General features: G+C 41.9%; 3 protein-coding genes and 1 long non-coding RNA gene across 17 annotated transcripts; 2 read left to right on the forward strand and 2 right to left on the reverse strand.

Annotated features, from left to right (window-relative positions):
* Positions 1-1,020: 1,020 nt before the first annotated feature.
* tmprss4a (transmembrane serine protease 4a) lies at positions 1,021-14,243 on the forward strand. Of its 6 annotated transcripts, none has more exons than XM_035623074.2 (13): positions 1,021-1,145; positions 9,251-9,305; positions 9,564-9,707; positions 9,923-10,075; positions 10,183-10,309; positions 10,407-10,526; positions 11,086-11,129; positions 11,394-11,556; positions 11,657-11,823; positions 12,126-12,221; positions 12,349-12,491; positions 12,604-12,756; positions 12,926-14,243. In XM_035623074.2, the coding sequence occupies exons 1-13, from the start codon at positions 1,143-1,145 to the stop codon at positions 12,935-12,937; spliced, it is 1,380 nt and encodes a 459-aa protein (XP_035478967.2). In that variant the 5' UTR covers positions 1,021-1,142; the 3' UTR covers positions 12,938-14,243. The 6 variants fall into 6 exon arrangements, with proteins under 6 accessions (XP_035478967.2, XP_035478968.2, XP_035478970.2 ...); XM_035623075.2 differs by lacking the exon at positions 1,021-1,145 and adding an exon at positions 2,395-2,520; XM_035623077.2 differs by lacking the exon at positions 1,021-1,145 and adding an exon at positions 3,971-3,994.
* Positions 2,190-7,916, reverse strand: LOC118299399. Its single transcript, XR_004789849.2, has 3 exons — positions 7,780-7,916; positions 3,538-3,638; positions 2,190-2,432 (listed from the first exon to the last, which is right to left on the reverse strand). It is a non-coding gene; the product is annotated as an uncharacterized LOC118299399 (long non-coding RNA).
* Positions 14,244-14,740: 497 nt separating the features above from the next.
* Positions 14,741-21,199, reverse strand: mre11a (MRE11 homolog A, double strand break repair nuclease). 3 transcript variants are annotated; one of them, XM_035623058.2, is made up of 20 exons: positions 21,062-21,199; positions 20,527-20,598; positions 20,168-20,300; positions 19,918-20,078; positions 19,724-19,811; positions 19,457-19,598; positions 19,242-19,356; positions 18,623-18,808; positions 18,370-18,541; positions 18,204-18,284; positions 17,984-18,113; positions 17,797-17,897; positions 16,983-17,153; positions 16,761-16,820; positions 16,500-16,680; positions 16,077-16,163; positions 15,789-15,853; positions 15,604-15,665; positions 15,411-15,510; positions 14,741-15,113 (listed from the first exon to the last, which is right to left on the reverse strand). In XM_035623058.2, the coding sequence occupies exons 2-20, from the start codon at positions 20,544-20,546 to the stop codon at positions 15,072-15,074; spliced, it is 2,097 nt and encodes a 698-aa protein (XP_035478951.1). In that variant the 5' UTR covers positions 20,547-20,598; positions 21,062-21,199; the 3' UTR covers positions 14,741-15,071. The 3 variants fall into 3 exon arrangements, 2 of the variants coding, with proteins under 2 accessions (XP_035478951.1, XP_035478950.1); XM_035623057.2 differs by lacking the exon at positions 21,062-21,199 and adding an exon at positions 20,719-21,051; XR_004789847.2 differs by lacking the exons at positions 14,741-15,113; positions 15,789-15,853; positions 21,062-21,199 and adding an exon at positions 20,719-21,051 and having other exon boundaries at positions 15,424-15,510.
* Positions 21,179-25,926, forward strand: cep57 (centrosomal protein 57). Of its 7 annotated transcripts, none has more exons than XM_035623067.2 (12): positions 21,179-21,307; positions 21,502-21,569; positions 21,908-22,112; positions 22,461-22,661; positions 22,818-22,939; positions 23,075-23,203; positions 23,349-23,426; positions 23,643-23,738; positions 24,016-24,099; positions 24,216-24,445; positions 24,772-24,916; positions 25,010-25,926. In XM_035623067.2, the coding sequence occupies exons 2-12, from the start codon at positions 21,522-21,524 to the stop codon at positions 25,193-25,195; spliced, it is 1,524 nt and encodes a 507-aa protein (XP_035478960.2). In that variant the 5' UTR covers positions 21,179-21,307; positions 21,502-21,521; the 3' UTR covers positions 25,196-25,926. The 7 variants fall into 7 exon arrangements, with proteins under 7 accessions (XP_035478960.2, XP_035478962.2, XP_035478958.2 ...); XM_035623069.2 differs by having other exon boundaries at positions 21,182-21,307; positions 21,938-22,112; XM_035623065.2 differs by lacking the exon at positions 21,179-21,307 and having other exon boundaries at positions 21,328-21,569.
* Positions 25,927-26,399: the final 473 nt, after the last annotated feature.

Consider the following 26,399-nt stretch of genomic DNA (forward strand, 5'->3'; position numbering starts at 1 on the left):
GTTAAATACCGCTGGTATGAAACGCCCCCACATTCATCTGAAAATTTAAGTTGAACTCAAGTTTCCCCTTCCATCTACCACATGTACAGATTCAGCATTTCCCCCCCTTCCTTCCTTAGTTGATTTATCAACTATGTATCTAACTTTGACTTGTTTTCCAGTCTCCAGATGTGACGTATCTCCACCAATTTGCTAAATGAAATTCTTAATGAACAGGAATTTCCCATTCCTTGAATACCCCTTTTTCTATGCTCTCTTTCATCGTGAAAATGATTCAAGTCAATCATTTTTAACCACACCAATACTGCAACAACTATTAACAAAACGACTAATTTGAAGTACATGACATTTTCAAAGCCTAACTTCCTCCAGTGCCACTTGGTTAAAGACTAAATTCCCAAAGTACTCTTGACATTCCCACGAGCCTCAACTCCACGTTGTCTTTAGCAATAATTAGCAAATGTTAGCATGCTAACATGTGGAACTATGATGGCGAGCATGGTAAACTGCTAAACAACACCATTTTAGCATTGTCCGTTAATAATAAGCATGTTGACATGTTGGCAGCTCAAAGCACCGCTGTACAGTCTCACGGAGCTGCTATTACAGCTGCAGCCGCTTTTATAGAGTTCCCCTGGCAGTGCTACTTTGCTACAGAGGCTGCAAAAAAGTGTGGATATGATCAGAGGACATTCCCTTGGGTAACATGCAATCAAATAATCTAAGCTCAAAGTCCGGCATGCTAGGTGGAGGAATGACGACATTGTGAATGGAAATTCAAAGTCAGGGTCAGATATGAAATTCGATTTCCTGATGAATTTGTTTTCTTGAGATAATATGACTGTGAGGTATTAGTGGGTGAAATACCCTTTGATTTCATGAATAATTTGATCTACAGTGAACATAGTCATATAACTGTAAGGTACCTATAAAGAAACTACCCAATAGGGATGTTGAGATCTGCCTCGTGTGCAATAGAAATGCACCCGTCTGGTCCAATAAATCCACTAATACGTAATCCAAACTTGATGTGACGGGTTTATTCAGACGCTTTAAATCTACACAGGATTTACACAGGAGTGAATGTTCCCAAATAATCTTTCAAGCTATTTCAAGGAGGAGAGAGAGTGAAACCCAGAGATATGGTAAACTTAAATCTTCAAGAAAATTCATGTCTAAATGGTTGATTGTCTTTTGTGTACTGGTGGCAAAGAATTGAATAATTACCTTCATTTCAAATTTGTGTTACTTAATGGAAAGTATTTGACTATATACATTGTTTTATGTTTCAATTTCAAGTGAGTGATATTTGCATTTTACTTGACTAAGTCATAATGTGACTTTTTGGGTAATAATATATATTTTTTTACCTGTTTGTTTGTTTATGAGGGGCACCATAGGAGAAAAATAACATTTTCAGGAAATCTTTTCAGGATTTCTTGGCAATGTGACCTCAGCTTTCCCAGAAATAATTTAATTTTACCATCACATCACACAGAAAGGTGAAATTGATACTCCTTTACAGTGTTCAGGGCTACAATAGATTATCATTTTGCACAGCCCTCAATGACGATAACACCTATCACCATGTCATGACAAATAGATGCGGATCCATGCAGCCTGGGTTGCAAAGCAAGTGGTATATTTCACAATCCTCAGCAGATAGTTCAAGTACCTTATATTGTAAATCCATTCATTTAATGTCGGCCAGTTGTGGTGTGTGATGGCTGACACAATAGCACGTCTAGGTAAATTTTGTTGTTTTGTTTTCCCAGAGACGCAAGACTTGGATCATAAGACTTTTGTTTATTGTTTCTGGAATGTCCAAATAAACCTCATGATTGACAATTTGAACATCTTGGACAAAATATGTTGAAATTAATTGAAATTATGGAAAAAATACTTGATGGATCTTGAATATCATTTTTTGTTTATTCCATTTTGTTTCACCTTCCTATTTTTTTGTCTTTAATCAAGGAAATGTCATTCATATTTTCCAAATTCAATTTAACTTAATCTAATTTAACTTGAAATAGATCACAAAACAGATCTGACATTAACTTGGATACAACGTGGCCTTTTGAGACACTTCATCTTCTTCTTATTTTTAAATAAATCAGTTTCGTTAAAAACCTGCAACGAAAATGTGTGTTTCCCAAATGGCAAATGGCCAACATACATCCAGGGAACAGGAAATATGGGGGTGTTAATGATTAACAAGTTATTTTTTCAAGTCTCTCTTCCCCCAACTTCTCTTAAGCTTCATATCAAGTTTCACAAAATGCATACCTGTGGGGCGTGTGGGTGGTGTTGTAATGGCTTTGATGGTAAATTGAGGATGAGAGGGAGAGAGAGAGAGACAGAGAGAGAGAGAGAGAGAGAGAGAGAGAGAGAGGTTGTTTGCCATAGAAGTGCAGGACAGAGGGTGGTCCCTGTTTAAACAATAAAAGTTGGCTGAGAAGGGAGAACAAAGTTGAATTTCAGAGAGTAGGAATACAAGGAGATACAACTGCTTTACAGGTGAGGGGTGTGTGTGTGTGTGTGTGTGTGTGTGTGTGTGTGTAGGTAAAATGCCATGCTGTATATGATTGGTAGATGTTTTTCATGTGCGATCCTTTTTCAAACGTAGCCAACACAGAAAAGAACTTTGATCCATTGCAAATCAAGTCAACATGAGCGTGTCTGATAAAGAAGTATGAGGCTTTGAAGGACAGTTCCAATTTTAAAATCTGTGCTGTCCCACACACTTTTTAAAGTTTGGTGCCAGTGTTTTTCTTGGTCTATTGTGGGTCTTGAAATGTATTCAAAAACTTCATAGACCTCTGAAAGCTTGTAGTTTTACTGAAAACTAGTCCTGTCATCAAATCATAAAGCCGACAAAATGCTCCAGTGTGAGGAGCTGTTTGCAAGTCAGTGGGGAGCAAATAAATACTATAGAGATTTTCTTAAATGTATTGAAGTAAATAAGAAATATAAATGTTTGAAAATACCTCTCTTATACACTGTGATTATGAACATTTTAGCAATAGCTCTGAAATCAATCGGTTAATATGTAAACACTCTGGACTGTTCAGGAAGGCAGGAGTCTATTTAGTCGTCCTTGAGTTTGACAAGTACCACATTTCAAAAGAACACAGCAGTGTGTACAGCTACCATTGTGCTCATTGACAGGGAAATTAAGAATAATGTAGGAATTAATTTCATCCATCTGATATAGATTGTTTTTTTGCTCCTGACAGAGCTGATGGGATAATGAACAAAATGAACCAGTTTGACTCAGCAGAACAATAAAAGCCTAGAGTCAAACAATGATGCACAAAAGATTTATACGATCTCTTCATTGCTCTCCTCGTTTAAAAGTGTGTGCAAACATCTTTTCAGCCATTGTTCAACCATGTCTGACTGTCAGCCAGGATAAACCTTGCGACTGCACAATATTCGTGTGATATACAGAGTGGGACATGCGCTATAGTAGGATGCCAAATGGGTGATGTACTGTACATACGGTATAGTAAATCACTTTGAAATGAAACTCACCTTAACTAAGCTCAGTCAGGCGCACACACGCAAAAGTAGGTCATGCGCTATATTTCATTGCAGGGCGGAGGCTCTACATGTCTTGGCAGCTTTACGGCAACCTGGAATTCAACAACATTAACAGAGATTATTGCAGGGCATTCAGGGACCATCAGTCTCAAACTCATTCACTCAGAAAGCTATACCTATGTATCTACAGAGTATACTGTATGGACATGCCTATACACATTTATATATCTATATAGCCATCTTCGTATTTTCACATCTATCATATACTCTGTGACAATTACTAAGTCCATGTAAGGAGAGCTTGAAGGTTCATTGCATTTAATAGTCCAGGTCAAGCGACACAATCAGCTGCTGTTTCTAACAATGGCTCTTTCTCTTCAGCCAACTTTTCTGCTGTCTTGTCTTCCATCAGGTGGTCACCGGTGGTCACTGAGTGTTTTCTTGAAAGGTAATTTAAAACTTCAGAAACGTAGGACAGAAATGTGCTACTGTATTATTATCTGTAGTTCGGAGCAGTTTCCTTTCTAGCCAAAAACCAATTAAATGTCAGAGTAGGTGATATCATTGTGTCTACAACTTCTGCGTTCTTGCACGGTTTGCTGCATTTTTTTTAATTTTTAATCGCACGCACAATTTGATGTCTGACAGGAACGTCTGACTAACACCATCCGACTTCATTATACTGTCAAAACAGACACACCTCAGCCTCAGGGCAGGTGACTGGACACACGCAGCTGTTAACTTCGTTGCGTTGGTGGTTTTCCGTGTATTTGTGTCTTTCCGTGTGTCCGGCTGTGTGGGTGTATGTTTGGGTCAAATTTGTGACGCAAGGTTGAACTGGAGGGGAGCCAAGGAGACATGGACACAAAAGGGGGCGCGAAAAATGAGACTGTCTGCTTTTTTTGTCCAGAAGATTCAGAGAGTTTGGAGTGGGAGGATGTGTGGGAGGAGGGACAAAACTGGTGAAGGCAGTTGGAGAGAGAGGAGGGCTCAGGTGTCAAGTTACCTGGAATACTTCAATTTTGTTTTGTTTTGTCAGCAGGGTTGGTCATCCAAAAACAGCTCACTCTCTCTCTCTCTCTGAATCTGCGTGGCGTCAAACGCAGCGTTAGACACGAGCAGTCTTTATTACAGCCTTGGGGTTTTAGAGAGGGGCAAGTAAGGCACCCTTTAAGCCAGATTCAGTTACAGGGTCATAGAAACAAAAGGGGAGAGGTAGAGAGAGAGAAAGAGAGGGAGACTGAAGGGGGGCAGAGTCCCACCAGGTTTTGTAGTTAGAGTCAGTGGAGCAGGAGGGTGAGAGGAGAAGGACGAAGGACATACACAGGACACAGAGTTTCTGGGGAGTCCCACCTCCAGGAAGCGAGGACAGTGTTTACTCTGTGCTGCTTGTCAGAGGAGGTGCATCTGGGCCTAACCAAGACAGACGACTACATCATGTGGGTGAGTGCAACCTGTAGAAGAATCAACCATATTCATCAGGAAGAGGGGAAGGCACTGGTTTGCATTGGAGCGGCCAAATTTAATAATATAATCACTGTATACTAGTAACAAGTTGGTTTTCATACTATTGTACAAAGACACGTTGTTATACTTAACATTCAGCCCGTTTCCTGCTGGCTCATAGCAGTTGCTATTATTTGCATGTTGGAAAGGCTTGACTTATCATTGGTGTGTGATCAGTTTAAACTTCAGGTGAGGGCAGGAACATTTTAGGTTCATAATGATCCTGATGAATTAATTTGATATGGTTTGTGCGGAAATAACACACCTCCTACACTGACTTAGGCGTTCACCTTTGCTTTTTATATAAATGTACATATGCCTCAAACGTGTGAACAGCACTGGTCTAGATCTCTGCATTTGATTAAAGCTCATCTGACATGTCACAGGTAAATTCTCTAAAGTCTTTTTGTGAATGTTTCAGTTCAGAGGAACAAATTCCAACAATGCTGCGCAGCAGCAAGGGTAGCAGCACGACTGAACAAAAGGTGTACCGTGTCATGGCTTTTATCTGTTAAGGCTGACCTAGTTATACTTTTCTGCTGGTGCTGCTAGATGGAGTCCAGAAATGGGTCATTCTGACTCGAAAAGAAGTCCAGAAAGAGTTTAAGAGATTAAGAGTTTAACTGTTACGACCGTAGGATATAGTCACCCAAGGCTACCTGGGAGTTTTGAAATGCAGCTCTGGCTCATAAACTGGTTTCTGTTAGTAATGTTTCCAACGGTGACATTTATGTTTCCCAGAAGGCCTCATCCTGTGTCATGATGTGACAGAACAGAACTTGTATTTTAAGGATGTACGTGTTTGCCATCTTTGCGGGATGCCAGGTTAGATGGTCCTCCCACTTTTTTCTTTTTGTGCCGTCTCATTCGTCTTGTTTATCATCTCATACATACATCAGGTGACGATGACTTGGAGATTTCTGCCAGCTGGTATCAGTATTGAGTGTGTGATTCTAATGGTGGTGTATTAATCATTATTCATTTACATAATCGTGATATTATAGGCTTTGAAACTCTGAAAAAATATCTAATCTTGAGTCTTGAGATCAATTAAGAGGGGGAGTATTTCAGAATCACCTTACATCCTATTACCTAAAAAGGGACAGTATATGGCTAGAAAATAATTTCTTTTTTAAACTTTGCAACAAGTGAATACAAGTCTCATGTTACATACCAAAGTGCTGCAAGGCCTAATGCACACAAGTGGAAAAATTCGATATTTCTATGTAAAGACAAATCAGAGAATGATTTGACGACACTACATGTGGAACAATGAACAAAATGGATCTCTGACGCATGCAGCGTTTCATGGTTTGTGACGGTTTGAAATTCTCTTATGTAAGAATTTCTCAGAAAAACAGAACCAGCACTGGAGATTCATATCAGAATAGATATAATTCAATTCCAAAAATAGAGAAAAAACCAGCCCAACAACATGACTTGTTACTTTGCATCAACCATTATTTTCACATCTCTTGGTTCAAAGAAATATGCATATGAGGGAGTCTACCTAAAACTCTAAAGCAGAAGTGAAATTAAAAGAACTGTATATAAAAGGTGTTCCCAGTGAGCTGTTTTGTTTGTTTGGTTTCTGGCCATTCCTATTTGAGTCATCAAAGACTCTGCTCAAGATATTTATTTTTATAAATCAAAAACAGTATCAGCTAACATGTAGGATATTCTGGAAATGTTTATCATTGAAAAGGTGAATAAATTGCTGTGGGGACAAGACAAAGGCAGAACGAAATGGGCAATGGGCTCAACTCCTCAAAATAGGCCGGTCGGAAGCCATACTGATGTGACGCGAGAGCTAGAACACTACAAGATGAATAAAAGCACACATGCCACACTATCTTTGTGCCTATGTTTGAGGATGCACCGAGGGTAACATATCTAAAAGTGAGAGTGCCACAATTCAGATACTCTGTTTGTCCGGGAAATGAGTTTGGATTGAATGAGTTCGGCACCATTTCACAATGTGGTGACATGAAGATAATTGTAGAGATGCTAGTGACTCATAATTAGCATTCAGCTCCTGACAAAAACTAATGATGTTTCCTATAAATGCGAGGCGTGACGTTCCTATGAAAACATACTTAGTAGTTTGATGAGGACACTAAAACAAGTTATTGATACAATGGTGAAACCAATTGGGTCAAACAGTGTTTTTAAAGACCTCAGTAGCTCTTGCATCACAGTGAATAATTAATTAAATATTTAGTTTGTTTATTGTACCGAAGGAGAATTTCAGTTTCATAACACTGGACATTCTCCTCCAGGTTAGAGCCGGAGCTGGATGGGGTTTTTTCCACTACGTTACTCGTTTCACGATTTTAAAGGCTCATATGTATTTTCAAATATACCGTGTGATATGAAATGTGAATCGTGGTCGCTCACAGTGGGAACCTAACTCCTGAATTGGCAGGCAGCTGTTTACACTTCCTGATGACACACAAACACAGTCGTCTATCAGCTGCGCACACAGTGAAGCATGTAGCAGCTGAATGCTTGGACTTTGCTTTCCATTCTGCACGCAGGGGAGAGAAGTAAAGGGAAAGGGAAAAATCACATTTTGGGAGAGACCAACTTCATTTTGTTTTCCATTCGGTGCAAAGATGATGCCAGACGTCCAAATTAAAGCTGTTCCCTTGGACTCAATAAGTCCACCGCCCCCCTGCGGACTCGCCCGTCAAGGGGGCGCTGTGAATTGAAAAGCAGTCGCCGCACCTGTAAGGAAGTGTTCAATCAGCCCCTCTGTCGCCGACTGGCCCCTCTGTCGCCGACTGGCCCCTCTGTCGGGCCTGGACGGGGACACAGCTCATCAGTGGCTAGCCCATGCGACCCAGCTAAGAGGGGAAACAAACGTGAATCAGGGAGCTTTTGAATTGCTTTTTTATTTGTTCTTACCGGAAGTAGCGTGTCCACTGGTTGTCCGTCAGCGCGGCGCCGCACCGTCGACCCGTCGCTCCGCCGAGGAGGCGAGAGGAAAGAAAGAACGAGCCGCAGGTCGGAGTATTGTCCAAGTGCCGACATGAAGGTGGCTCTCCCAACGGGTAGTGGACGAAATTGTTTGTTTTTAAACAGCTCAGAGATTCGAACTATGAACCAACAATGGATACATTGGACTTAGAATGAATGAATGAATGAATGTACCGGGTGTGCTCAATCAACTTTAACTCGTTAGCCAACAGTCCTAACAACAACAACAACAACAAGTCACAGCTAATATTGTAAATGTCACATTAAGGGATGCAACTGTGTTTACTTACTGATCTTTAAAAAATCTAATTTGATTTGGTCACACGTATGGTGACGTTTGTTTGATTTTTGACAGTCTCTTGCTTTGTCGAATCAATGGTGACATTTTCATTGCAAATTACTCAGTCACAAAAGTCATGTGACCACACTTATTCATTTAAAAGGTTAAAAAAAAAAAAAAAAAAAAGTAAGGTCGGGCACCCCAATCTTACAAGATCCTGCCCACTGCACTGGGAAATAACTGACATTTGTCATATAACTTATTATCCACCCTACACACACACACACACAATACAGACTGAAATGTACTCTATGCAATTATGCAACCAGGATACCGCTGACATTGTGCTCAACACTACTTGAGTAGCATTGGTCTTTAACCGTCTGGCTCCTGTGGTTGAAAGGTGGTCATGCCTCACTGCACCGCCCTGCAATATTACAGTGTGTTCTTTCCCCACAATGTCTGAATGGAAGACTCAGTGGGTCCCAGTGGACCCCACCACAATATGTCCCACTGTACTGAACATTCAGTCTGTCACCTTCATGGTGGTGTCAAGTAGTCTGTGTGATAACAGATTACTGTATGGGAACTGCCTGCAGCATATGGAGTGGCTGACATATACAGTACGGGGGGACATGGGTGTAACATGACGAACCATATTGGGACGCTGTGTTCCGTCTTCCATATTACACACCTGTTGTACACGTGGCCACGTTTCCTTTGTTTCTTAGCCTTTTGGGATGGATGGATGCAATCTATCCTCTTCCACATTAACTGAACAATAACCTGGGAATAAACAAATGAGTTCATGCAAAGATATTAATAATAATTACATGGAAACTAGAAAACCTAGAAACACACACATACACATTGGGTATGCACACTGTTGTTTTGACACCTATGCTTGTCTTATGTATCATTGTTATACTTTTTCCCCAGACAACAGTCCAGCTGCCAGAGGAAAGCACTAGACCGTTGAATCCCCGGCAGACAGGTAAGCTGTGGGCTGGGGATGGATTTTTGTTAATGTAAAGTATGATGCTGCACTGATGGAGGACTTTTATGAATATCACATTAAACACTTGGAAACTGTGGTGTGAGACAGAACTGCAGCACATTCAGTACCTATCTGTTTCCACATGAATAATTTTCTCTTCCTGTTCTCTCTCTTCATTTGCTTTGTGGTTTCTATTCTGTAATCTCACTTTTCTTTTGTTGCCTCACTTGTGCTTTTCTCCCCATTTGCTCCCAGTGGTTCCACGGCCAGGCCGCCACAGAAAGCCCATGACGGCTCCAAAGACTCAGAGAGAAAAGGCGTCTAGGAGGAAGAAAGTGTTGCTGACTATCTTGACGGTTGTGGTGTTACTGGGAATTCTGACCACCGCTGCATATTTCAGTGAGTCACAAGTCCTGGCATTAGCACCTTCCTCCCAAGATGCACCCGTACAATACAGGATGACCTGCCAAACGGGCCTCACATTCATATTTCCATCAGACTTCATCCACTTGATAGTCGAGAAACATGCTTTGCAAAGGTGTAAATTTCCCTTCATTTCAAAATAACCCGAGTTCTTCCCTTCTAATCCACTGTGTCTCTCCTTTTTCCTCCAGTTAAGCAGCTGATTGACAGCAAATACTTCTTCTGTGCTCGTTCAGTGAAGTTCATCCCAATCGACAAAACATGTGACGGGACAGATGACTGTGCTGGAGGAGAGGATGAAATTACGTGTTTGTCAAGCTTCAAAGTCAACACTACGTTTCCAGGTAAAACAAAAACCCGACTCCGTTTTTGCGTTGTCATCACAGACACAACAACAGAGCTTGAAGAGTAACTCCTCTTTTCTTTTGTCTGTGCCGTCGCCTCCCGCCAGTTCGACTCAGGTCAGCTTCGCAAGTCCTGCAGGTGTACAGTCCGGGCTCAGGTTGGAGGAGTGTGTGTAGTGACGAATGGACCAAGCAGTACACACAGAAAGCATGCATGCAACTGGGATACACAAAGTGAGTTTACACCCAGCAGGGATGCAGTGATAAGATTACATCCATGACCTACTCAATTCATATCAAATCGTACATTGCCCATCTTCTGTTTTAACAGTAAACCTCAGAGCACCAGTGTCCCAGTGGACACTTTGATATCTTCCTTGAAAACTGGACCATTCGCAGCCATCAGGCCTGAGGCTCGAACCCAACCCATACATAAGGCTACCATTGACCGGTGAGGAAGGCAACTACATTTATCATCAAATACTTGTAAAAGTCAAAAGCTTTTAACCTCAGGATCATGACTGAATTGTTTGTCATTTCTACGCGGATCTGAAGTGATTAAGGGGGAAAAGGCGAGGTTTAGGAAACGGTGACGTCTGAGAGTGACAGTGGCTCTGTCCGTCACAGACAAGACAAGACCTAACTTTTGACAGAGAGCTGATTCCCCTTTTAAAAAGTATCTGTTGCCCTATCAGTTCCTATTTCTCAAAACCGTATTTTACAGATACATCTTCACTGCTATTTTCTCTTCAGTATTCAACTTCTGCTCTCTTCCCCTCATGTCTCTTGTAAGGTGAGACAAATTCAGTTCTCACAGTTTCACTTCCTAAAAGACAAAAGTCCCATAGTTTTTGTTCTCTGTCTTATCCCACGTGAGGGTGAACAACACAGACATGTAGTTCACTCAAACAAAATGAAACCGAAACGGGGGGGAAACATTTTGGGGGGGGTTAGGTGAATGAAGGTCAGCATTCAAATGTTTTGTTCTTTTACCATGTTTCTTCCAACAGACGTGACTGCAGAACCGGATCTGTCATATCTTTGTCTTGTTCAGGTGAGTTTTATTTTTGGAAAAGCAACCAACGTCACTTAAATTGTTTTTAACATGGTGGTGGGTGGAAGATGACATGACTACATGACTAGTTTCACACTAACAGGCCCACACATGTCTACAGCAAAACTCTTTCTTGACAACACATGTAGTAGGTAATGAATCAAAAGAGGAAGGCACAAAGACATAAAATAAACACTGGTAGTTAAATGGCGCACAGTGAATACAATGATCTTTGAAAATAACAAGACAACTTTTGTTTGTCAGACTGTGGAGACGTGGGCTTTCAGGACCGCATTGTCGGGGGCACAGATGCCGTAATCGACGACTGGCCCTGGCAGGTCAGCCTGCAGCAGGGTGGGCAACATACGTGTGGGGGCTCACTGGTGTCACCACGCTGGGTAGTCACCGCTGCCCACTGCTTCGCAGGGTCAGTACACATTCCACATCCACCATTTACCAAATGAATTTTCCTTTCCGTGAACTCTTGCTCACACTTTCTCCTTCTCCACTTCGATTGGGCCTTGCAGCAGTAAAAAGGAGCTGAGTCGCTGGAGAGTGGTGTCAGGCCGGACATTCATGGGCACACTGGGAGGTTCCTATGTGGACAGAATCATATTGAATGGAGACTACGATCCAGCACGCAACGACTATGACATCGCGCTGATGAGACTCAGCAGCCCGATCACAGTGGGAGGTTAGAGTTACATTTAATGTTCACCTACAGAAATCACTGCATGTTACAAATTGGCATATTTATTAGTCTAGTGGCTAAACTGACTATGTTAACCTGGACAGTTGTCATAAGGCCAACATGTAGTAGTATGCTACTCTATTGCCATCTAGTGGAGTATATGTCAAACAGCAAGCTCTTCACTGTAGCTCAGTCAGCCACTGTTCTCTCTTGGTAACTCATCTTGTGCCTTTAAACAACACTTAAAGTATGACAAATGTAAAGAATCACATTATCATCGTGAATGCACATTACCTGTCTTCCAGTTGCCCGCAAGCCAGTTTGTCTCCCCCCTAAAGCTTTTGGCCTTGCTGCCAAAGCTTCCATGACTGTGACGGGCTGGGGATACCTGGAGGAAAATGGTGAGAAACTCACACATTGCCTACTCTTGATCAAATGCCACCTCATGAATAATATATCCTATTTTAAACATAACTCCTTTGCAGTTACAACTATCACTCAAATGTTGAATCCCTGTTCGGCTGTCAGGTAAGGTTTCTCCCTCACTTCAGAAGGCAAACATCCCTCTGATAGACCATGCTGTGTGTTCCAGTCCCACCGTGTATGGTAGCACCGTGACCCAAAGGATGATCTGTGCAGGTTTCATGGAGGGGAAGGTCGATGCTTGCCAGGTAACCAACCACAAAATGGAGAACATTTGATATGAATTTTACATTTTCTTCAGGCAAATGGTTTGGATGTTAAAATTGTATATAAACGTTACTGTGCTGTTACGAATCCCAGGGGGACAGTGGGGGCCCTCTGGTGCACTTCACCTCCTCTAGATGGTATCTGGTTGGAGTGGTGAGCTGGGGTGTTGGCTGTGCCCGAGAGAGAAGGCCGGGTGTCTACAGCAACGTGGAAGAAATGCTCAACTGGATTCATACAGTCATTGAGGTACAGAAACAGAATAATTTCTGTTAGTTAGGTCTACTTAATAGCTTAACATAAGACAGTTTGCATTCACTTTGTTGAACTGGGTTCAAAATTATGCAAATTATTTGTACTTGAAAATGATAAAATAGTGAACAGAAATAATGGTAATTTTTTTTCTCCATCCTTACAGAAAAACCCCTGAGGTCCTCCACCATGACAAGCAGACTCCAGTCCAGACTAGTTTGGGCAGGCTCTGAAAAGAAAGTAAATATCACTGTGGTTATTTGAAGATGTGAGACATGAGAGGAAGGGGAAATTGAAGATGCACCTCAAGAATACCACAGATGAACTGTTAAACACTGTGCTTACACACACACACACACGCACACACATGCACACACATGCACATTTCATACCAACTTATTACAGGTGTTGTTTCAGGTTCTTATCTCAGGGGACAAGTATATTTATGTCTGTTGCTGGCCAGTCTGGGGTCTTCATATAGCCGAAAGGGCATACAAACATGTTTTAGCGTTGACAGATCCAGTTCATCGGTTCAATCATCAGTTACTGTCAAATAAAAATAGACTATTCGATCACAGTCTGGCACGAATTTGAGGACATAGCAATAACTGTTCAAGAACTCTTTTCAAACTGTTTTAACTGTGAAGATTTTGTAACTTACTAGACTGGCAGCCCTCAGGCATCATGGACTTGATGATTATGTGCTGTTATGTTTTTAGGTGTGAAATGTGATGTGGGGGTTCATAGGGTGAACTGCTATGAAAGAAAGGTGAATATTGCAATCATGGTGCTGATTCACTTGATCTGATTCGGGCAAACGCACCTTTTACAGCACAGATGGTGTGCTTGCTCTCTACCACAGAATCATAGACATGAGCACTTTAACTAGAAAGTGAGAATTACTTGACCTTAGTTTGTACAGATTATACCACTAACTAATCTACTTATGCACTGAAGACTAAAAACCACACAGTTGTGTTCACCGCGCCTTCACACAGAGTCTTAAAGTGCAATCAGGTATCTAGAGTGCCTTCAGAAAACTCACACCATAGAATATTCAGGGTGGTGGTCATATTGTTTTTGCCTTCACAGCTTAAAGTTATTAAGGAGAAAGCGAAACAGATTTTGTGGTATGTTCATTTTCAAATCTGTGCACATCAGGCAAAACCTTAAACTGTTTCTTAATTTTAAGCAATAATTCCATAGGTAGGGAGGTTAAACAATACACCAACCTGAATTTTCTGTTTATCATTCTCTGGTTTATAGGGACATAGGGACAAAAAGATGTATAAATTGGCACTTCTGAATTTCAAAATAACTTAACATTGTATATACTGTATATTATAACTTTGCTGGACATGAATAGGATTTTTTTTCAAGGTTTGCAAACGGTATGGCACATTTGACTGTATATAGGGTAAATGTTGATTTTTTTTATATACCTGTTAATAGGTTGTATATATAATAAAGACATTTTTCTTTTACTTGCCCATTGCACAACTGACTTGATATTATTTGCAAGTGTATGCACTGGAAACTGGATCTCGTCTTGTTCCATTCATTGTCATCCTCCTCCCATCACACTGACACACGCACCCTTTGTCCCAGAGTTATCAAAAGAAATTACAGGGCATAGAATTGATGTAAATCATTGTATAAAGTGTGAACAAAGATTATGCAAATATAAGCTTTCTTCTCAAAGTTCACTGCACTGTAAAGCCAAATAATATCTGCTTTGCATCTTGACTAGGTTGGATAAATGCAACGCACCTTCAACTTTTTTCCACACCAATATAAATTGTTTCTTACACTGACGCCCTAACCCCCTTGGACTTTAGTATACCCCCCCCCCATTGGTGGATAGATGTCATTTACGTTTCCCATGTTTTACACTTTCAAAACAAACTCTAGACTTGACTTTTCAGCCACATCATTTGAAAGAGAGATAAAGACCTAAAACAAATGAAAATTTGAAAATATGTGGGCGGAAAACAAAAGCATTTATTATTCCTGAATATCAGAGTACTACAAAGGCCGATGACAAAAAAACAGCACTTATCAGATCTGATGCACAGAAACAGATGCACTTCATTTGGTAGGTTCAGCTGGTGCAGCTGCCAAATGAGGGGAAAACTGCATACAAGTCTTGTTTGAAAGCCACCTCCATTTTATCTACCTATTGTCGACACTAGGAAGATGTAAGTGCAGAGGAAATTGAAACATGAAATCCTAAAACTGCAGCAACTCACTTCTTAATTACCAATTACGGTATTTCAACTATAACGAGCTTTACAGAATGGACGCGCTCATGGTTATCTCCGTGAACGATTGCTGGGACCTTTGAATGGGTTATCCTGAAACAAGAGAAGAAGAGAAGGATAAAATGTATTAACACATTTCCCATGGCAAACTGAAAAGTTACTAAATTCAAGTAGAGTTAACATATGACAAAAAAATATGAGATGGATAATGTTATTAATTGTAGGAGTACACATTTTTTTGTAAGAAATGTAATAAATAAAAGATCAGTATTTGTTCCACTTCCACGACAACTACATGGTTACATAGTGATCCCAATTTAGAGGAAAATCATAGAATAGTATAGTTTGCATCCCAGACATATGTCATGTCATTTTATCTGATCTCGTTACCTCATCGTCATCATCACTGTCATCAAATGCAACTCCTTTAGATGACTGGCTCTGGCTCTGAGAGCTGTACTTTGTGAAGGACGACGATGCTGCTGCTGGTCTGTAAATAAGCAAGGTAAAAAAAGCAAGAAACATTAGTTTTCAAAATTTGAGGCTGGTCTGGACTCCAAATTTAAGACTGAAACAAACATACCTTGGAGGAGGTCGAGTCGTTTTCATGACAGGGATGTCTTCATCTGAGTCATCAATGGTCACCTGAAGATGAAAAAGGTGATATACAAGGTTGGCGGATGATACAGTTCACACATATATATATATATTTTTTTTTAAAAACAAAGGTGCGTGTTTACTGAGTGTGGGTGTTATCATTGATCTTACTTCCTCTTCTTTATAAGATGTGGTGGCTCGACTACGGGGCGGTTTTTGGGATGTAGCTTGAAATGCTAAAGAATGAGGTGTGAAGAAGAGGGACAAGAGGATTCGAGGTAAAACAAAAGAAGAAATTGAAGGATGGAAACGATAAGGGTTGGTAATTACAGATTATAATATCTTGTTTTATCTTAACATTATAAAATAAAACAAGATTTCCCGGCATTTTTTGTGATGCTTCTGTCTGCCATTTAAGTATGTTTACAGAGCATCACACTTCATCTCTCACTCTCTTACCTTGCATAATGCTTCTGCTTTGGGTTGTTGCCGAGGATTTCTGGGAACGACCCCGACTGGCTGGCTTTGGTTCAGAGGCAGTTGCACCTGGAAGAACAGATGAACGGTGGAACATGGATTCATGGTGGAATAACTGTTCCCCCGCATTTTATGATTTGTTTTGTTATTCTGCCACCATCATTAATGGACTATACCCTGCCATCTCCTGAGGACAAAGTCTCCAATAGATCCCGTGTGTGAATAGAGAAAGTCATTGTCCAGAGAATTCTATTACGCAACTGTCTTGCTCTAAGTCATTGAGTTGGACTTGGCCGACATTCTAGAATAAACCTTTGAAACCTCTTTTTCCTGTATTTCCCTCCTGTATCCCTCTGTGCTTTTATGCATACTTCATATTTGTGACAGACAGTGACAATAACTCACCTCTCCCCCTCCCCCGGCCACCCCGGCCCCTGGCACCTCGCCCTCGTCCTCGCGTGGGGGGAGGGAATGGGGCCGAGCTCTCGTCAGAGTCCATAGCGACATCGGCAAACTCGCTGGATATATCCGGGTCTAAAGGTTCATCGCCACGTTCCAGTCGGTGAGCTTTGGCTCTGTTGATAGCCTGAGAATGAAAGAGGAGCTAACAGTGAGACACAGCAACTGAGGCAAAGATTTCGGCATGTCTAGATTCAACACACTCACCTCTCTGATTTCATTCTCCTCCTCAGTTGTGTTCTTTTTGGAGTCTCTTAATCGTCGAATCTGAAAATATAAAATATGCACTCCTATGAGGACATACACATACAAGCACTTGGCAGCTTTGTTTTGAAACGTACTGTATGATAATGTTTATTTCTATTATTAACATTATTATCATAGAAAATTTACGTCACCCCTCTTCCAATGCAAACCCCACCCCCTTACCTCCGTATCTATATCCTGTTCTGTAGTTACTCCTCTGGCCTGGAGGTGGCGCTGTGTCTTCTCTAGCTGGTACGTGATCAGCTCCTGGATAGCATCTTTTTCATCTTTGTCTACAAACTCCTGAATGGCCTTCCCCATGCCCTGCTCGGTCAGCAGGGACAGCTGTACGGTCTGTGAGGGAATGCAGACACACAAGAGAATACACAGGTAATAGTCGTAATAATGTTGCGATATATCGGTTTTGACGTTATTGTAATAGTACAAAAATGAATTATTGATTTCATCTTCATATTATTAATATCTCTCTCCCCCCATTAACAGTCCAAAAAAATGAAATTTAAGGAGACTAAGAAACTGATATTCAGTCTATCTATCTATAAGCTCTATTGTATCAGCGTGACACCACCCTGTGTGCGCGCGCGCGAGCCCTAGTCGTTATCATGTTGATTATATGTAGGAGATGCAGACATGAAACTATGATCGCTCTGACCATGTTCGATCACTGTGATCTTCGATCACCTATCTGCACAACCCTAGTAGGTATTAGTATTTTATTTTATTTTTAACCTTAATTTATTTTCCAAAAATTTGTTAAAACACACAATAGACCGAGTTTAGACTGATTAGCATTATTAGGATTATTATTATTACTATTTAAACTTTTTATCGGTATTGCGAAAATATCACTATTGTAAATTACTTTGGCCATGATATTCGTTTCGTGAAAATCTGATATTTTGACTATACTGTAGATAAAAATAAGTGTTATGACACGCTGTCTGATTGTGAATGTGAATCCATGTGTGTACAGTACCTGTTCAGCTGCCTCAAAGTATTGTTTAACCAGGTCCTCCACTCTCAGTCCCTCAACTGCCGTGGTTTTTAACAGCTTGCTGTAGTCGACATTGACCTCATCTTAAAAGCACAACGTTTGAACCATGTTGTCAATTAGACAATAGTGTGCATTGATCTATGGTGTATACTTTATGTCTGTGCCAGACCTTTGATGTTCTCCTTTTGCTCTCGATGTCTGAGAAAGTGAATGATGTCTTTTGGGTTGGCCACGCGGTCCACAAACTTCTGACTGAAGCGAGAAGTGTTGAAGGCCTCAAAACCTCCACTGTAGTCCACCTGGGACAGGGAATGAAGTTGAAGAGTTTGAATATGTGTGACATGTGAATATGAAAGTGTGTGCACATGTGGCAAGTGTGTCCATCTTACCCTCAGGCGAACAAGAGGTTTCTCTGGGGTCAGCGGACATCCCAGTCTTTCTCTCTCAGCTTCTTCTAACATCTCTGTGACCTACAGAAGAGCAGAAATAGAATGTGAGGACTGAGCAAAAAGTATTACATTGGCTCTTCATGTTTGATGAGAACTTAAGGGTTACCTTCGCAAAGCACAAGTCCTCCACCTTCTTTGTGACCTGGGGTGTATCAGGTGTGAAGAGGTCTTCGTAGTCAGCCAGCACCACATCCTGGATGAAGAACTGACGTACTGTCTTTAGGGGGATCTTTTGCAGGTTCATTTTACGACCCTTCACCCTCAGCAGCCCTATATGTCTGGACACACACAAACAGTGGTTTACTGTAGCCAACTGATCACTTTAAAAACACTATCATTCTTTGTGTGTTTATTTGTACTTCTTGGTAGCTTCTCCAGGGGAAAGGGAGGTCGCTACAGAGCTGCCAGGCTGGGTCACGTAGAAGAGCTGTTGTTCATTTCTGGTTGGTGCTATCAAACATTCGTGCTCGTGACCCCACACCACAAGGTCAAGAAATTCATCCAGGAACTGCTCGGGAATGTAGTTTGTGGGACCGTGCTTACTCCTGGACAGAAGACACACATTGGAAAGATTAAAAAAAACTATGTTTTCATGTAAAACACATCTGTTCAATTCCTAAAACACAAGAGAATTCCTTTTATCAATGCACTTAAATACAGCAATCTAGGAACAAAGCCAAGGAAAATACAATATGTGTAAGACTGTCTTTAAATTTAATGTGCATCTTAAATGCTTTGAAAGTTGTTATCATAAGACTCCAATTTACAGCACTTTCCTCCTAATGGATTTCCAACAGCAGACACACACACACACACACACACACACACACACACACACACACACACACACACACACACACACACACACACACACACACACACACACACACACACACACACACACACACACACACACACACACACACACACACACACACACACACACACACACACACACACACACACACACACACACACCTGTTCTGGTGGATGGTGAAGAGGTTAAACCACCCATCTTGCTCTTCTTTGGGGCGAAGCATGGTTACCTGGTTGTTGACAAACATCCTGTACAAGCGCTCATCTGGGATAGAACCTACATGCACACAACACAACTTTTGTTGGTTTTCACTCACATTATTTTTCTTTATCAAACCTAGATCGCAACAAAAGTTTACACCAAAAATCATACTTACCAAGTCCATATAAGGCCAGCTTGGTGTTGCCTTTCTGCATGAGGATGGGACTAATCTCTATCCTCTCCACTGACTGGGAGTGACCAAAGTGATTTACAAGACCAGACGCACTTAGCAGATCCAGTGCACACAAACCTTCAGCCTTGGGGAAAGACAGACACCATTATGCACAAACAAAAAAGATACGACAGTACAAGACGCACAGAAGTACACATGCTCACATTTTGGTGTTAAATAAAGATTTATCTAATACTGGAAGAAACTCACTCCAGTTGGGTCGTCATGGTTGCCATGGATGCTGAACACAGGAATAGAGATGTTCAGGTTTTCATCCTGATAGTTCACCCAGGGGAACCTACAACACATCAACACATACAGTAAATAACAAAATAAATAAAACATAATAGAGCATTCATCAAACAGCATTGGTAGCAATGAGTGACACAAGCAGAGGCACTGACTGAGTTGTGTTGAAGTTGACCTTCTGGTCACTGAGGATGTTGAAGTGTATTGGTGATTCTCCCATGCAGTACCGCCTGAGCATTGTGATGCAGTTGTGGAGGCATCGTCGCGTCGGTTTGTTCTCGTGGAACAAATCTCCACCCAGCAGGATGAAGTCTACCTGCGAGCAAATAAATATGCACACGTCAATCACACGTCCATTAAAGCATTTAATCTCACACTGAGACATTTCTACCAACTCGTATGTACCTGATTTGTCTTGGCACATTTTAGGATCTCGTCCAGCGCGTTGTAAGAGTCACTGCCACGGATTGCATCCTTCTCGAGGTAGCCAAGGTGAACATCTGTAGCGATCAGGATCTTGAAGGTATCCTCATCATCCCTAGAGAACCAGCACACAAATGAGTCATTAAAAAGAACTACGGCAGGTTATTCTGAACCTGGATATACCAGTACATTAGACAGCATTGTACATGACCTGCATACACACATTATTATTCCTTATTCACCTGGAAACTTAAACAGCGCTGATCATAACCAGTAAAATCAATACAATATATTTGGTTTAAGAACTTACTCCAATGAGGTAATAAATTAAACACACTCACAGGGTGTTTTCCGAGGACATGGTGATCACAGATCTGTTTACACCAGACAGGTGGTCAGAAAAAAGGCTTCTCCTGCAAAAAAATAAAATATTCTTAGCACCACAGAGGTATACAAGTGTACAGGTGTACAGGTGTGTGTGTGTGTGTGTGTGTGTGTGTGTGTGTGTGTGTGTGTGTGTGTGTGAGACATACACCATACGATACACTGCAAAGCACGTCACAACATTGTGTGTTAGCCTGATAGCTAGCTTGCTAGTGGTGAGTTAGTTCGGTGGTAGCGAACAGCAGCTCGTCACTGAACAACACGACAGGTAACTGCGAAGATGATGACGTAGCGATCACTTATGCTAGACGCCCACGAGTCGGAGGTTCCGTACTCTTATCACACGTGTTAGGTTGAGTGTGTGTTACAGACACTCAACCTAACACGTGTTCCCACCGGACCCGTCCAACCGTCAACCGATGTCCCCGGGTAACTGTGAAAACTGTCCACTACGAGCTACAACGCGCGGAGAGTCGCGACAGCCTCACTTACCTTAAAATCCCGGCAAGTCTTGCAAACCCTCTCTCCCCGCCCCACACACGTGGCTCACAGTTATTGTAGTTTTATTTCGTAAGCATCGCCGCTGTGAACTGTAGATTTGTCAGCGGGGGGGAAACTACATTTCCGGTTAGCAAGCTATGTGCGTTTGTTTCGGTCACAGAGAGGCGCCGGACTCGTCGTAGACGCCCAAGAGCAGCGTACCGCCCACGTGCGCAGCGCCTGTCGGGCCAGGCGGAGGTGAATATGATTCAAACCCCCTTCGGAGAAACCCTGGCTTGTGTTTTTTGGGAAGTGATATTTCCCCCTTCACTACTCGTATTAGCTTTTGGTAGCTGCAGAAACGGCTTAGCTAGCAAGCGGTCCGACGGAATGTATAATTGCTTGACTGTAGCTTTACTTTAAACTACAGTTAGCATATATTTTTTTTGCAGACTGGAGTGGCTGCATTTCGATGGAGGCACTGTCAAAAGCACCCGCTGCCGATGCTACGCAGGAGAAGGTAGCCTTCCTTCATTTCACCTGATTTTAACTTAACGGAAGTGACACGATTTGTCTGCTGCGGTTTGCATTAGTCCTAGAGTTAGCAAGGCTCCGCGGGAGGCCACCTAGCAGCAGTTGCTACAACTCGGACCAGCTGATGTTGCAGCAATATCATGGTGCGACCTGAGGTTCACTGAGAGCATGACTTTAACTCGTGTTTATTTCACCTTCTGCACCTCATGTATTAGTCCTGCTGAGATGAGTACACTGCAACAGCTCCCTTACTGATTTATTAAAGACGGCAGTATGGAACATGTACAAGCATAATCTAATAACCATCATATCCTGTTGGTGCAGTGCAACATTTGGGGATGTGTTTCTGTGCAGGAGCTCCGTCCACCACCACCCAGTGGAGTAGTATCTGACAGCCTGTCCCTGTCATCTTACAAAGACTATCCTGCTCACCGGCCCTTCATCAACACACCTCTGCACCACACATCCGGAGCGCGCACACATCTGTCATCGTCACCCAGCAAGGCATTCCCAGAGACCAGCAGCACAGGTGAGTTCAATGTGTGCATCCTGGTTGTGGGATGTATTCCCTCCTCGCATTATTTCCATTCAGGCATTGTGGTGTTTCTGAGCTCCATGGTTACGTGTGCAACATGATGCCGCACTACTTGAATGTCTCAGCTGCCTCCCTGACATCTATTCGTTCCTTCACATTAGCCTTCCTCCATCCAAACCTCAAAGTCATATCTTATTACACAATGTCCGTAACCATTTCCTGAATACGTTTGAACTCTATCAGTATATGCATCATCTTGTGTGTGTGTGTGTGTGTGTGTGTGTGTGTGTGCGTGTGTGTGCGTGCGTGTGTGTGCGTGCGTGTGCGTGTGTGTGCGCCCAGCGATCTTATCTGCCTTGAGGAACCTCCAGGAGAAGATCAGGAGGTTGGAGTTGGAGAAAGGACATGCAGAACATGGTCTTCAAACTGTGGGCAAAGATACCTCACGCACACATCTGCAGAGTGAGAAAGTCACACGGAGACTCTTCGGTAATCAGACGGACACACAGAGAGAGCCGAGTGACCCATCCAACTGTAACCACGGTCCGTATATATTTAAGATATAATTATGATACTAATATAATAACTATTTTATTGAGTTCTGTAATTGTTATATCTGTTAATTTCCTTGTAACTTTTTTTTTCCTCCTCATCTCTCTGCTCTGTTCATCTCATGGTGTACCTTCATTCTTCTCCTAGTGTTGATCACCCACCTTGCTGCTGCAGAGTCTCGCTGTGTGAAGCTGGAGCGACAGCTGGATCACATGAGGAGGATGCTGCGGCATGCCAAGGCAGACTGGACCAACCTGGTCAAGCAGCAGGTTAACCCAGTGTTTCGTGGTGTCTTTAGCGGTGCTATAGAGTCAAGGCCTTAAAAAAACGTCTTTTAGTAGACGACTGACTTGTGTGATTGAGTAAACGTGTTGATTTGTATTTATTGTTCCCCATGCTGTCAGGTTTCCTCGGATACAGCCAAGTTAGCTCACCGACAGCCTGACACGGTGCCCGAGCACGCTCAGCTGGAGAAGCTGGAGCGACTGGAGCAGGAGTATCTCAGGCTCACGCGCACACAAAACATTGCAGAGGTACATATGAAGACAGAGTATCATGCCAAATTGAAAAATGATATAAGAACGTTCACTGACCTGACATGTAAGAAAATATCTGTTTTTAATTATTCCTTGTGTTTCCAATACAACAATAATGACCGTGTGTGTCTGAATATGTCAGATGAAGATTCGTGACCTAGAGATGAAACTGCAGGAGGAGGAGCACCAGAGAAAGCTCATCCAGGAGAAGGCCCATCAGGTAGAGAGACATTAATTTCTATTTATATATTTATCTTCTTTCATTTTCTTCCTTGCATTCACTATTGGCAGGTTGTGATGTTTCTGAAAACTGAAAGTAGGATTATTCCCGTTTTTACGTACTTTATGCCAAAATTAAAATGTTGGCATTTCAACACACAAGCTTTTGCATCATTTATTTAGTTTTTTTGTTTTTTTTCCTTTTCTCTCTCCTCAGCTACAGACGGGTTTGGAGGCCAATAGGATCCTTTTGCAGTCAGTGTCTCCTGGCCTGTCCTCCAGGCAGTCCAAAGAGAAGAAATCTAATTCACAGGTAAAGACTTTCACTGGGGTGGATCAATGTCGCTTTCCCTCTTTTTTAAGCAAATGGTTCAACAAAGGTGAATGCTTCTATACAGTGTTAGTACATCCGTGAATGTCATTCCCAGTCTAGTAGGAAAGCAATCAAGTGCATTATTTCTGATAAATTCTTTGGTATCGCTGATTTTTTTCCCCTCAAAAAAGCACCTGACTTTTTAAATAATATATTATCTCCACTTAGCATCTTCCTGTGGATGTTATTATGGTTTATGCTTCTTTTCTCTTTCCAGAAAGTTTCGCCGCAGCAGTCGTCATACACGCAGCCACACTACAGACTGAGCCTCAGAGATGTGCCGTTTGTTGCAGGAACGGTAGTATGGACATGTGCTTTTATTGTTGGAATAAAATGGTATTTAATTTTTAATACTGAACTTCCCTTACACTGGTTTTCTCCGTTTCTCCCTTCCTCTCTCCTACCTAACTCTCTCAGTCCGTAGGCTGCAGCCACTCGGTCAGAGCAAACGTCCAGTCAGTTTTGTCTCTCCTGAAGCGACACCAGCCACACCTCTGCAACAGCCGTGTACTCTCTGACAATGCAAATGGCTGTGGGGCCATAAGCCGCAGGCATTCAGACAATTCCTCTTCTTCCTCCTCTGCTAGTGGGGAGGGGCTGTCAGAGCTGCTGCAGGCACTACACGAAGAGCTGCGACTCATGAGCGTGTGAGTGTCATATCTGAGATAGATCAGGAGGGGAAAGTGCTTATGAAAAGTGTTTAGGCATATTCTGGGCTATTCTGTGCTGATAAAGCAAACTGTCTGAATGACAACATTTGAGAATATACTGTGTGTGTGTGTGTGTGTGTGTGTGTGTGTGTGTGTGTGTGTGTGTGTGTGTGTGTGTGTGTGTGTGTGTGTGTGTGTGTGTGTGTGTGTGTGTGTGTGTGTGTGTGTGTGTGTGTGTGTGTGTGTGTGTGTGTGTGTGTGTGTGTGTGTGTGTGTGTGCGTGCGTGCGTGCGTGCGTGCGTGCGTGCGTGCGTGTGTTGCAGGGAGCATGATGAGTTAATGAGGCAGGTGGAGGACAGTGTGACTGACCAGGAAAGACGAGAACTTCAGAAGGAGCAGGAGAGGCTGCTGCTGAAAATGGAGAGGAAAGGAGAGCAGATCAGTAAGCTTTACAAACACAAAACACAGGTAGGTTTCCAAACAACAAAATATTCACTTCACCCACAACAAAAAAAAATTAACTTTTAATTTTTTAACAATTTTCTCTTGTATCTCTTCTAGATGAAGAAGTTAAGAAAGGAAGCTAATTCTAGGCACAACAGTGGGAACGAAGTCAGAGTGACTACCACAGTGTCCACACGAGGTTGCTCTGCAGGAGCAGTCAAACTTAGACCAGGAGAGAGAAGCAAGAGGAATCTGATGCTGCTGAGGGACATGAAAGCTCTGCAGACGTCCCTACGGACCTGAAACCCGCCAGGACACAAACACAGCCGACAAGTTGAATCTTGCTGCTGTTTTCTACCCAGACGTGACTGTCATCTCACCATCAGCAAAGCCACTACTTGAACACGATAGACAAGCCTTTTGACATTTTGACGGAATCTAATTTTAACATATCAAGAACATTGTAACACTTGTATTTTAAAGCAAACCTAAGCTGTCTGAACCAGTCCAACCAAAGTTCATTCTGTCAATATAAAGGTTTTGAATAATATGTGATTAATTCTTTACAAATACCATTCAAGAAACTCGCTGTGTTGTTTTTGTTGTTGTTTTATTAATTAGCAGCACAGGGCATGAAGGTTCACACTTTAGATCTGACAAATCAGTCAGAGCATAAAAAGATATATCTGAATTTTCCATTTTAGTTTTTCCATGTATAGCTTTTGGGCATAGAAATGTTTTTCTCAGTATTACAGAACAATGAAAAACAAATGAAAACATTCATAAACATTCGCAATGTTGGAAGTGTAACGAACTTCAGTGATAAAACAGAGTGGTACTTATTTCTGCAGTTTGATCGTGATGAGCTGAACGCCCTTCAAATGACTGAATCCTATATGAGTGCATATGCACACGTATGATATAATCATATATTGTTTGTGGGAGAATTTTGGTTTTTTTTGACAATCATTTGCAGCCTGTTTTTGTGTGAAAATGTATTTCACTGAGAAATAAAGTGTTATGTTTGCATATCACTACAGTCTACTTTAACTGTGGATTCTTTTTTTCAAGTTTCTAAAAGATTATAAATGGGCAGCATCGTCAGCCCACTTGGTTTTATGTTTTGAACATATTACAATTATCCTCTGTGCCCTTGTTTCTGGAGCCTGCTGAGTTGTGTTTGAGCTCCGGGGAGGCTGCAGGACTAACCTGTGGCAACAGGCTGGACTGGACAGCTCCTCAAAGGTGAGATCTTGGTCTGTTATGGTTGATCAGCAAACAGCAGCTTTGGCAGGTCAGCAGCAATTGCAGCCACTGGTCACTAGCTGCCACTATATACAGTTACAAATGCTGTGGCTGTTAACGATCCACATGTTACGACTAATCGCTATATGATTATTCATATAATTATGCCAAGCATTGTTTTATTTACAATGAGCTGTCCATACATGAAAGCAGAGACTGCAGCGTGATTCTGACAAAAAGAAAAAAGAAATACACTCTTTAT

This window comes from Scophthalmus maximus, chromosome 11 (assembly GCF_022379125.1).
Source record: "Scophthalmus maximus strain ysfricsl-2021 chromosome 11, ASM2237912v1, whole genome shotgun sequence".
Taxonomy (NCBI): domain Eukaryota; kingdom Metazoa; phylum Chordata; class Actinopteri; order Pleuronectiformes; family Scophthalmidae; genus Scophthalmus; species Scophthalmus maximus.